The sequence below is a fragment of the Psittacula echo genome (genome assembly GCF_963264785.1).
Source record: "Psittacula echo genome assembly, chromosome: 1".
NCBI classification, from domain to species: Eukaryota; Metazoa; Chordata; class Aves; order Psittaciformes; family Psittacidae; genus Psittacula; species Psittacula echo.
Genome location: NC_137735.1, coordinates 109967241 through 109980174, shown reverse-complemented (window position 1 = coordinate 109980174; position 12934 = coordinate 109967241). Strand labels below are relative to the sequence as shown.

Genomic DNA, 12934 nt, shown 5'->3' with positions numbered 1-12934 from the left:
GGGGATGCTGCTGCCTTTTTGCAGTTCCCTGTGGCACATTATTGCTTAAATAATGCAGACATACAAGCCTTAAGACAAAAATAGGTTTTTCCAGACTCACATGCCTTTAACATTTGTTTCTATAATTGATGTTTATGCAACAGAGCATTTAGCAAGACCTTGATTTTCTTGTAGGTGATACAGTTCCTCACAAAATTAAAATTCTACAAGCTGTACGTGTTTTCAGTTATATGTAGGACAAAGCTGTCAACTTTAACTGTTTTGGAGGGCCTTGTTTTGCTGCTCTGAAGAGCACTGGCAAATACATAACAAACGCTTCATCATCTGTAGAAAGATAGAGAGAAAGCCAAGATAACAACAGCTTATTGGATATATTTCACAATGTAACTTAATACAGTTTGGGTTTTAGTCTTTGCTGATACCCTCAGTTTTCAGGCATGTTTTTCCCCCCTAAGAATCCTGCACACTAAGGAATTTTTTCTGGCTTCTACTAGTCATCGGGGAGGGGGGAGTTTCACTCATGCTGGGGTCTGTGTGATGGTTTTATAAACCGGGCATTACAGCTAAATGGATATGGAATATTTTATTCTTTCATTGTCCTAGGGTAGTATACTTAGGACCCAAGCCCTCTCAGGCTTGCACAGTATCTTTTTCTAACTTCTTGGCACCTGCAAGAGTAGAGTGCCTTGTTGTGTGCCAATTTATTTAGATTAATGTCATCACTAGCCAATATTTAAGGCTAAAGGAATTAGTTTACTTTAAGCAGTACATTTGCAGTAGTGGAACAAAGCTAGAAAAAGCTAAAACCAGGAAAATGCATTATAGGAATTACATGTAATATAACAGCTTTTCTTCAGCTTCTCCTGTATTTTGGTGTGCTGTTGAGGGTGGCCCAGCATTCCCCTGTGCACCATAAAACTGGACATGGCATTGGAATTTCATCTTCCCTGTGCCTGTGGCCTGGGACAGCAGAGTGTGGGGCTGTGCATCCTTGTCTTCTCGGTGCAAAGACGGAATGGCTTCTTGCTTCATAATCTCCTGCTTAATTTCTGTGACTAGACAGCAGGGCGTTCTGTGGTAATGAAGTGGTCTGAAATAACACGGTTGAAGTCATTCCCCCTCACCCACTGCCATGCCCTGCTCCTTAAGTTCTGTTAGCATTTCCACGGCATACACAATTGACGGTTTCCTACCTTGAGTTTCTGACTGCTCCTTCCTGTTACTGCATTCCAGAGACAAGTTAGTTTAATGTTGTGCATTTAATTTTTCTCATAATACAGGGTAGAATTTTATTAAGCTCATAACAGTTCTCTCTGTAAGCAGCAGGCAGGGACCCAAACGTAGTGTGAGAGATGCTGAACTGGGACTGTAGTGTCAGGATCCTGCATCTCCTTCAGAGTCATTCTGTTTGCTTCAGGGAAGAGGAAAAAAAGTCTTTAAGAAGCCTGATCATTTTCAAAACAGACATTTATTTCTCCAGAAAAATACATTCTCTTCTGTGAATCACAAGCAGGATTAGCACATTCCTGTGATAGGCTCTGACACTTCGGAATGGTCTTTTGAATATTGTACACTACTTTATAATTTACTTTTGTAATAATGAAATAGTAACTTTAAACTATGTATGTGTTAACCTTTCTGTTCAGGGGACATGTCCAGCAACATTAAACAGCATAAATGTTTGTCCCCATTTAATTCTACTTCTTCTCTCCATTCCTTTTGGAAACAGGACTTGACCGTGAGATTATAGCTGATGACTTGCCTCACCCATTTGGCTTGACTCAGTATCAGGATTACATTTACTGGACAGACTGGAGCCGGCGTAGCATTGAACGAGCCAACAAGACCAGTGGCCAGAACCGGACTATCATCCAAGGGCATTTGGATTACGTTATGGATATCTTGGTCTTCCATTCCTCCAGGCAGGCAGGCTGGAATGAATGTGCCTCTAGCAATGGTCACTGCTCTCACTTGTGCTTGGCAGTCCCTGTCAGTGGTTTTGTCTGTGGCTGCCCAGCTCACTATTCCTTGAACTCTGACAACAGGACTTGTAGTGGTAAGCCATAATGAATGAAGATAAAACAGAAAAGCAGATATGTTTGATAACAGATGCAAGCATTGTACTTGGAGGAAAGAAGAGTTTTGGTTTTATGTGAGATAGTGAAGCTTGTTTGCTAATAGGCCAAGTTAAAGCTAGTTTGGATCTGTAACGTTAAACATGTACTTGAAATATTTTTGGTTCCTTACCTTCCCTTCCTCCATAGGAAGCAAGATATATGGCTAGACAAAGATCTCAATAAAAACATACCTTTTAAAATGTAATTTTGCAACACTAAAATCCTACTGACTTTTAAGAGAACATAGGGCATTGAAAGCACACAAAAAAAATTAGTCTTGCAACCTACCAGTATCACCGTAAAATAAGAGTTGCTGTAAGTGAACCTTTACAGTGACTCAGCTAAATCTGTGTAAACAGGAAAGCTCAAAGTGCTTTTGGTTTTGTTTCTGTCAAACTCCCTTCAAGTGCTTGCTTGCTTGTTTATCTGATTATTTATTTCTAATTTTGCCTGACATAAAGGATATGTGATGCTTTGGTCTGTACTCTGTGTAGTCTTTGAGTGGTGAAGATTTAATTCTATATGTTTGCTGGCTGATGAGATTCTGAGGTGGGCCACTCTCATACCCCTAAAAGTGTTTCTTCCTTAGCGAGCAGAGGATGGCTCCATGGTCTCCCCAGAACTTCAGGTTTCAGATTTCTGATCTTAGTGCAGCCTAGCCCTATTTGTCTTTATTGTTGTGCAGAAAATGAACCGCAAGGCCCTTCAGGCTGTGTGTAATTAGTTTCTAACCAAATAATTTATCCATCTCTCAATAACTGGCTGCCAGTGAAGCTCATAAATTTGGCAGACATGCTGGATGGCTGATTTCCACTGGTGTCATTCAGATTAGTCAGTGAGTGAAGAGATTCATGGTGCAGAGAGACAGATTGTATCTCATCCACATTATGCATGAGTAGAGACATCCAACTGTTGTTTTAAAGCCAAAAGCAGAGCAGCTTGTTCCATGAATGCCACCTCATGGCTTTTTTTTTTTTTTTTTTAAATCTTGGTCCTCAGAAAACTCTGCTTTTCCACTCCCCAGTGTTTCCTGTACTCCTCCTTTTGTTATTAGAAGGGGCGCTTGCATGACAACTGGATTATTGTACTCTGACATGTTCACACCTTCCTGCAAGTTACAAGACATGCTGGCACCTCTCTGGTGATGACTGTGATTTTGTAGGTGGAGAAATTTGACTTCCAGCAGAGAATAAGTAGCAAAATTATCAAAGGTCATGTTTTCTTGTGAAAATGCTCTTGGAAACAAAGGAAGGAGAAAAATACAGCAAATGTGTTGTAAGCAAATAGAATCAATTCCTCTTGATACAGTTCAGGGCCGTTCGTGAGGTATTAGGAGCTTTCCTTCTGCCATGGTCAAACCTGGGAACTTTCCAGCTTCTCATTTGTAGGTAATTGGAGACTTGGGCTTCTCTGCCTATAATTTAATTTTTTTCTTGGCCACTATAATTGGAGCATGAATCGTTTTAACTTTCTCTTGCCTGTTTTACTTGCCTATGTACTCCTGAACATATTAATAGCCTAAGCTCTGTCTAGAGGCCAGTTCCTCCCTTCTAGATTGCTGTGCTCATGCGGGCATAGATTCTTTTAATAATGGGAAGGACACACCGCTCAGAAGTGTGGGAAGGATAACAGATTTCATCAGACCTACCATGTGTCACGAAGTTTGAAGGCAGTGTTACAAGGGAGATGTGCTCGTTGTACTCCATTTGCCTGCCAAAAGTATAGTTTAAATATGTGAACATTGGGAGGGAGCATGATGAAAACTGGGAAGGGATTTCTGAAATTGTTACTGTTTCAGAGATGTGGGGACTCGAGGGAGGAAATTCTGCTGTTACTTTTTATAATGAGCCATCAATTTGAAGTTGGAAGCCAGGCAATCTCAGACAGTGAGAGGGTGCCTCTGGGGAAAAGTGGAAAGAATTTTAGGTACTTATGATGATATGTTTACCTGCAGTGTTTTATCTTAAGCTTTTTCGCCCCCCCTCCAGTACTCACTTAACTGCTTGGTAAGAACGCTGATGTTTTCCGAATCTAATATTTTGCTGTACACATTCATATAAACTTTGCTTTGCCTTTTTTGTGCTTGCTTCTACAGTTTAGAGCTAAGTAGAAGGAGGCTTAAATTATTGGAGAAATGCTTGGAGGGGAAACACACGTTTTCCAGAAAGCAAATTAGGCCTGATTGTTATAGAATGTTAGGACTGAGTGTTAGTTACCAAGGAAACTTCCCACCCGCTCCCTTTACTTTACTTTTTTCCAGCAGCCTGAATAAATGTTCAAAGCGTATGCATAGAATAACAAAGCGAGGTGATGATATTCTTTGGAAGACTTTAGCCTACTCCCCTTTCCCAGGTGCTGCCTTACCTGTTTTACAGGCTGGATTGAATGAGTGCAGTGTCCCACTGCTAATCTCTCCAGACCTGTGCTATAGAGAATTGATTGTACAAACTTCAGGGAGGCTGCAAACTGCATTTCTGGCTGCTGGCTCTTGTGCCGTCTTGCACAGCGGTGGCTCCAGGCAGACCATTATTGAAAAGAATGCTGTGAAAAGGGAAAATGCTTTAACAACCTCCTCTGATTCCTGACCCAGTAATGTAATACAGGGATAAGTTTTTTTTTCTAATGATGTATTAGATGCCTTGTGCACTGACTGTGTAAGATACAGCCGGTAAACTACAGCCATATGGGGTAGGGAAGTCTTATTTTCTGATGTTTGATGATATTTCTAAGAAAAAAAACATCATTTGTCCAGGAAATTTTTGCTGGGTACCTGGACAGCTGGAGCAGAGCATCAGGGTTGGGGTTTTTCCCAACTGCAGGTTAGCATTCCCAGATGAGCACCTGGAAATAAGAAATATAAATTTGAGAACAGTGAATAGATTTTTCTTCCAAAATGCAGGCTTGAACAGACCTAACAGATTTTTGTGTGAATTAGTTGTTGTTCCATTCCAGTGCAGGCAGGAAGAGGGTTTGTGGGAACAGAACTGAACTACTCTAATGGCAATCTGTCTTCCCTGGGACCTCAAAATAAGGAACCAGTGCCAGCTTTTGCTCAGCTTCCTCTGCAAGTGGAAGTGTACCTAGAAAAAGGTTCAACTTCAAATAGTGGAACTGCATTTCCCTGGAACCCCTTTAGAAAGAAAATGGACAGCTCTTTGAGAGACATGGTTGACCATTCTTCTTTGAGGTGATTTTGACAGAAGTCTTCACATTCGTTAGTCCTGTGACTCACAAAATTATCTTTGCCCATCACATACACGTTCAGACGTTTATAGTAAAAAGAGGTCGTTTGGAATGCTTTCCAAACCGATCAGAGGTTAGGATTTTAATATTTTGTCTTGATTTTTTTTTCTTTATTGGCAAAGAAGAAGGGTAATGAAATAATAGGTACTATCTGGTTATATATAGTTGTCTTTCTTGAACATGCAAATACCCAGCATTACTGCTATGTGTAACCCTTTCACTCTCCTATTTTTTTTTTAATCCCATCAAGCTCCTACAACCTTCCTGTTGTTCAGCCAGAAGAACGCAATTAATCGCATGGTGATAGATGAGCAGCAGAGTCCAGATATCATACTCCCTATCCATAGTCTCAGGAATGTTCGAGCCATTGATTACGACCCCCTGGATAAGCATCTGTACTGGATTGATTCTCGGCAGAACATGATCCGGAAGGCACAGGAAGATGGCAGCCAGGTATCCTGCGGATGATGGAATTCTTAAAAGATGAGGAAGGCATGCCCTACACACAACAATTGTACATGAATAATTTAGATACATGGACTTCCTGCAGGTTACTAGCTGTCACTTGGCAAAACAAGTGACATCTGGAGTTTTGGAGTCCTCAGCCAGTAGTTTGGGAGGTACAGCAAGAAATAAAACATGGAAAAATAAGGGCAACTTAAAGATATTTTTGCATTATTTGTTCAGTTCTGTCTTTTGACTGAGGACTGTTGTAAACCCCTATCTAAGAGAAATAGAACATGGAAGGGAAGGTTCTTGGGAGAAATGGAGTGTGTGTGCGAGCGAAGGAAGAGTTGCAAATTAGCAGGGTGCAGGGGCATTGAATAAAATGAAGAGGGTGGGACTGGCACATGGCTGTGTCTGAAGCCTCCCAGGTTCTGGTGGAGGTAGGAGGAGAGTGGTTGTTAACCTGAGCAAGAAGATGAAGACTAGTGACCTGTAAGAGATACAGTAGCAAGCTTGGGAAAACACATTCAATGGGGAATACAGAAAAAGTGGAGTAGGGCAAAAGGTGGTGCAGGTTTAGTGAGGTTAGTTGTGAGCAATGGCTGATTACGCGTTTTCGCATTTTAAAATAGATTTTTTTCTCCCTGGGTTTTTGAATGGGGAGGAGCAGAAGATTAAGGTGAACAACACAGAGGTGCTATATTCAGTTTAATTTGCAAGAGAATGTGGTTTCTGGTGGTAGGTGTGGTGGCAGTTGGATCCTGCTGAAGGCCCTTCAACGTTAACTCTTAATTTAGCAACCATTTTAATTTTGGAATATTTACATAATTTAACACCCAAAACTAGTCAAAGGCACAAGGCTTTTGCCAGCTTCAACAGAATAAACAAATGTAAGACGTGTAGGCAAACCCTTTCAAAGAAGTGACAAGCTAAATAAAGTTAGGCAAATTTTCTGGTGAAGTTTAATTTGGGGTTGAGAGGGTGGAGGCTGCTCACCTCACAAGCACGAAGTTCTCCAAAAAGATGATGTGAGGCTGTGTTCTGTGAGTTATCCCTCCTCTTCATATTTTTTGAAGAGCCCATGGAAGATGCCAGTTCAGTTCAGCTTTCCCTACAGGAGACAAGCAAGTTCTATCTTAAAAAATAATAAATTAAAAAAAAAGGAAAGAAAGGCACATGAACTCCAGAGGCCTGCGCCAGTAGAAGGCAAGAACTTTGAAGCAGAAAGGTGTCAGCTGGAAGTGCTCTACAGTCAGTGTGGTGACTGATGTCCTTTCTGTCTGTTGGCAGAGTTACCTTTCCATTTATTATTCATCCTTATGTCCCCTTAGTATGATGACAGTGATGGTGGAGAAGAAAGAGGCAAGAATTTCAAGTGCTGTCTGGCTTCACTTTGCCTGTGTTTTCCTTTGTTCAGCTGCAGCTTTGGGAAACAGTGGTTATGTATTTCAGTTGTAGAGTGCTAAATGTGTGCTGGGTTTGGGTCTATCTAAACCAAGCTTAAAGAGTCGTCAAGAAGGCAAGAAGAAATGCAGTTTGGACTTACTGGTTAAAATTGCAAAGTCTTATGACCTGCAACCAATTTACATGCTTGCAATTACAACAGACCATCAGGACTGTCTATATCTGATCAAAAGTGTTGGTGGGGCAACTGGAGCTGGGTGTCTCCTTACTTTATGATAGTATTTTGGCCACCTCCTTTTTCTGAGAAGCAGTTTGATGTGGTGCATCCATAGCAATATAAAATTGCTCACATTAGATCAGATTAAATGATCTTCTGTGGGTTGTTTTTCTTTCCCTTGTAGAGCCTCACTGTTGTGACAAGTCCAGTTCCCAATCAGAACCTAGATATGCAGCCTTATGACCTGAGCATTGACATCTACAGTCGCTATATCTACTGGACCTGTGAAGCTACTAATGTGATCAATGTGACACGCCTGGATGGGAGACCCATGGGAGTAGTGCTCAAAGGAGATCAAGATAGGCCCAGGGCCATTGTGGTGAACCCAGAGAAAGGGTATGTAGCTGAAATACAATGTGGGAAAATTCAGACTGAAGGTCTTGAGAATCAGATTGTTTTCTTGCTGCATGTTGGTTTCTCTTTGTTGGAATAAAAGTGTCATTTGTTAATGTGCCTTGGTCATATAGTAAAACTGTGGAAAGATCCAGTAAACTTTTTTTTGTCTAATCATTTCTATTCCAGGTACATGTATTTCACCAACCTACAGGAAAGGTCTCCTAAAATAGAGCGAGCAGCATTGGATGGAACAGAACGAGAGGTCCTTTTCTTCAGTGGTTTGAGCAAGCCCATAGCCTTAGCTATTGACAGCCAGCTAGGCAAGTTGTTCTGGGCTGATTCAGACCTGCGCAGAATTGAAAGCAGTGACCTTTCAGGTAGAGTAGCACTTTTAATTCAGTGATTCATTTGTGTGGTGTGGGTGTGGGGGAATGCAGGGAAAGGTGTCTTCTTTTCCTTCCTACTATAAACAGTCTGTACTGTGATTCTAATCACTCCCTAAATTCCCAGCCAGGGAATGTGCATGATTCATGCAGCGTGCCTTTACAGTCCCTTGCCTCTATCTATGATTTGCATTATTAATTGCTACACATGCTATTTACTTCAGTTTCTCACTGCAAGATCTTCCTGTGGTTTCCCAAAGTCAGTTCCCAAATAAATTGCAGCAGTTTTGGAAAGGGGAGGGAGAGGGGTGTTTTTAAAGGCATCGGTTTTGGTGCAGTAATCTGTCAATCAGAGGAAAGTTTCCTGTTAGTGGAAAAATCTCTCCTGCAGAGTTAAAGCAGCAAGTGTGCAGGTCACTTGTGTACCTGTCATTTAGGGTGAAATGATGTGTGAAGGATAGAGCAGATCTGACAGCTCTCTGTTCTCAAAAGGCAAAAAAACTCCCTCTTGCAGCTATGGAATTCTCTTTGCCTGTTCCCTAAGGTTGGTTATGCTGCTCATCTGACCTCCTCTGTGAGTTGATTTAGCTCACTTAACCCTTAACCACATAAGCAAAACAATAACCTAACAATAATATACAGAAAAAAGAGAAATAGAGAACAGTGTTCTGTTCTTTTGGAAAACTGAATTGGTTCAGGAAAGAGTCCAGAAAGCAACCAGAACTGGAGCAAGAGAAGAGAGAAAACCATGCAGTCAAGTTGGGTGAAACTGAGATGTCTCTTATTTACAGCTTAGCTGTTTCATGTGGCTTCAGAATTAATTTGTTGTGATACGAATTGGGCTGGATGTTGCTGCTGGGAGTGAGAGGATGTTCTGAGCACATACCCTTCTCTGTTAGGTGATGGGGTATATGCCGCCCTTCCACTGCTGCTAGTGGAGGGCAGTGCAGAATTTCTTCCTCTGCGGCAAGTCCATCCCCAGTTTGAATAGTTCATGTCCTCGTACTTCAGCTGGGTGTTTTCTGCTATCAGAAGCATAAATAACTGTGTAAGGAAATAAGAACTCACTTTGCAGTCTGTGCACGAGTTTGAAAACTGAAGAAGAGTATGGTAGCTTGTAGTAATATCTTACACTGATGACACGATACCTTCATTCAGAGTAGTAGCATGTAATCCTGTTGACACCTCTGTGATTTTCAGCCTTTTATTTAATTGCTACAATAAGCTTTTATTTTGGAAAACATTTCTGTTTCTCTAGATGGTTGGAATTGAGGCTGAGAAAGACAGTATTTTTTTGTCAGTGATTCATGTGGTGTGTCAGTGAAAGGTTAAGGGTCACTAATGAACTGTGGTATCCTGATTGTTCACTAGTTTAAAACACAGGACATAACCTTAGTGAATTATTCTGAAGAAGATGCTGTAAGGTGTATCTTGGTATGTTCTAGGCTATACCAGCTCCAGGGTCTGTATGAGTAATGGGCAGCAGAACCTCACACATGCTTAGTTTCTCAGTTTGTGTTATCTGCCACAAATTAGGACACCAGAGGAGGAGATGAGACAAAAATTCTAATTCTGTCTAGTTTTAATGAATCTGCTTTGGGTTTTGTTTGTGGTGGTTTTGTTGGTTTGATTTTGGTTTGGCGTTTTTTTTTTGTGTTTTGTGGGTTGTTTTGGGTTTTTTTTCCTAAAGATGTGGCTCTTGGATCACCAATGTTGTATGGTAAAAGCTCACCATATTTTTGAAGAACTTGAAAAACTGTTCCAAAACCTCTCTTGCTTTTTAGCATTTGCACCACAAATAGATTGCTGTAATCACTACCATAAATTGCTAACTGCTGAGATGCATTCTTGTGCTTAGGAATGCTGATTAATAGGATTTTTTTGACTGGCAGAGTGAATTTTCTGCATGTTAACTTCTTAAAAACATGCACAGTCTCTTTCTCTGTCAACTCTGTAGATCCCAGTATTCAGAAAGAGGAGGAGAGCTAGAATGCCTTTTATGTGATGCAGTCCTTCTCTTCCTCCCTGTCCTTCAGGCATGCAGTTAGAACTTGGTTATGCTGCCCAAATGGGAGATCCTATTGAAGCTAACCAGATTCTTCACATGATTAAGGGGCTGTTTATGAAAAGATGACTGAAATTAGCTCCTTACCATGGAAACTATTTGGAAATTAGTTCTTCTATTCCAGAATAATTAGTGTGATTTGGAAATGTCTAATGATTCTGGAATTAAGTAATTTTTATGTGGAAATAGAATGAGCTGTGGGTGTGCCCTGATTTTTGTATTTATTTGGTTGGGTTTTAAGTTTTGAAAGGTATTGCTGGAAAGAGAATGGTGATGCCAGGAGACAAAGCTCCTCTTAATCACATCTCCCTTTCATCTGACATTACCAATAAAAGGGACTAGCACCCTGATGGGCCAGCTTTGGATTTTATTGTTGATTTATGGAAGGAGCGATTTCAGTGTCTCGGTTTAGTGAGAAATAGTCAGTTACACTTGGTCACAAATATTAAAAAGAAAGATTAAGACATTAAGGGAGTGACTATTTTAAGCTTCAGAGCTTTAGGAGCATACTGCAAAATGCTATTCTGATTGACATAAGCATGACAGAGCAGGGCGTGTACAGACTCCATTTGAGTAGGTCAAGGTCTTAGTCTCAACTATATTCCTTCCTGTCATCTTTGCATGTTTCCCTATTCCCAGCTTACTTTTTCTTCTCCTCAAGATGCAGGCTGCTGTTTGTTACCTTTTCCCTATGCAATGAGTCATGTTCTTGGGGGTTAATAGATGGTTGCAGTTATTTAGTTTAAATTACATCACTCAGTCTATTAATTTCTCCATCAGTCTGGGTATAGCCTCCTTCAGAATCCGTCAACATCTTTTCTTAATCAGATCATTGCTGGTGTTGTTCCAAAGTGGTGGGTGAGAGCCCAGTCTGTCTTAGGATTAATATTTGAATTTCCCTGTTCTACTTTAGATGTTACCACTTGCTAAATATTTGGAAGATTACTTAACTTCTGAGCTCTGTATGCTTTTAGTGAGATGGAGATAAAAGCACTTTTCATAGATGAAGTTGTAGGACATCATCACTGACATGTTGTTGATGAAATTCTCAACAAGCCAAAAAAAACATTCTTGCTACTAAACAAAGCAGAGTGATATAGAACTTACTCAAATTATAAAATTATTAAATGTGTCTTTTGTCCCTTAACATTAGTTGTGTTGATATGGTGGAGGCGGGGTAGAATTTTTATGGTATTCAGTTGTGCTAGCATATTTTTACAGGACAAAATATAAAAACGTAATAGAAATTTTGTGGATGAACATATGCAAAGCTATTGTCTCCTGTAGTAAAAGTGAAAACTAAGCATAGCTGTGAGCCCCAATATCTGAAACACTAGGATTTATATGTAAATTTTCAAGCTGTGGCCTAAGTTTACACTGTGTGATGCTACACATCTCAAAACTGAAGCAAATCCATATGTCTGTGAGTAATTTTCTGCTCAGAATCTGATAAACCTCACAGAATATTTTAGTGTTAATGACCTTGTCATATCATGTAAAATAAAGGAAGCATGGATTAAACCTCACTCTTGAGCTCTCAGGTTTTGAATAACATACTTTCCTTTTGTGCATGAGCTACTAAGTCTTCACTGGTTTTGGACAGTCTTTATTGATACCTTTAAAAATAGCTGTGGACTGAGTCTTAACCATGAAACATGACAGTCTCTCTTGATTAGTTTTAATGCAAAGTAATCTTGTGTAAAAGTCAGCAAATACTCTTCAGAGGTATAAGGCCTGCTACTGGTGAATGCTAAAGGAACTGGGGAAAGTAGCTCTTCACTAGGAAGAAATTAGCATTCCCAGTTTAGCCTGAAAACCTTACGAAGATGATGTAGTTGAAAAGAAAGAATATGAGGAAGTCAGAAGTCAAGTGTTTACCTTAATCTCATCATTCATGTGAGAAGTACTAACTACTTTGTCTTCACTTGGATTTTATCTTGTATTAGTCAAGCTAATAATTCATCTTCTTATTCCGTGTTGTATGCCAAGACAAAGCAGTTAATCTCTCAAAAAAAAGGATGGAATGAGAAGTATTACCGATTCCCATCATATCAGTTAAAAGACTGGGTAGAGTCATGGAGCTGAGCACCAAATTCCAGACAGTAATTGTATTTGAAGTGCAGAAACTGTCTGTCTGCAAAATGTATCAGTCTTGCATAAGAGGAACCAGGATTGCTTTTATAGTTGGCTTACTTGGTAGTGTAAAGGTAGTACAAAATAGTGGTGTGAGTAGTGTAGAAAATATCTGTGACTGTATTCCTGTTCATTCCCATTGAGCTAAGCCACTCTTTCCCTTCCGCAGGTGCTAACCGGATTGTTTTGGAAGACTCTAATATCTTGCAGCCTGTGGGACTAACTGTATTTGAAAACTGGCTATATTGGATTGACAGGCAACAGCAGATGATTGAAAAGATTGATATGACTGGTCGAGAAGGACGTACAAAGGTCCAAGCTCGTATTGCACAACTCAGTGACATCCATGCTGTAAAAGAGCTCAACATTCAGGAATACAGTAAGTGCAATCCCTGTTTGCAAGTGCAAACAGTGCCTGTGGGGCTTGAGCCAAGGAGTGGCTGCAGAAAGATGAGCCTGTTTGGCCTTGTCATTGATAGACATCAGTACAGATCGAAGGGGCCAGAAGTTGGTATTGTCCTGTGTCTGT

General features: G+C 40.4%; 1 protein-coding gene across 2 annotated transcripts in view; it reads left to right on the top strand.

Annotated features, from left to right (window-relative positions):
- The window catches only part of LRP6 (LDL receptor related protein 6), a 122799-nt gene that overhangs the window by 96757 nt on the left and 13108 nt on the right, over nt 1–12934 (top strand). For both annotated transcript variants that reach the window (XM_080635028.1, XM_080635027.1), the window contains exons 12-16: nt 1730–2056; nt 5611–5813; nt 7613–7824; nt 8011–8201; nt 12575–12784. In XM_080635028.1, coding sequence (XP_080491154.1) covers nt 1730–2056; nt 5611–5813; nt 7613–7824; nt 8011–8201; nt 12575–12784 — 1143 coding nt within the window. The remainder of the gene's footprint in view (nt 1–1729; nt 2057–5610; nt 5814–7612; nt 7825–8010; nt 8202–12574; nt 12785–12934) is intronic.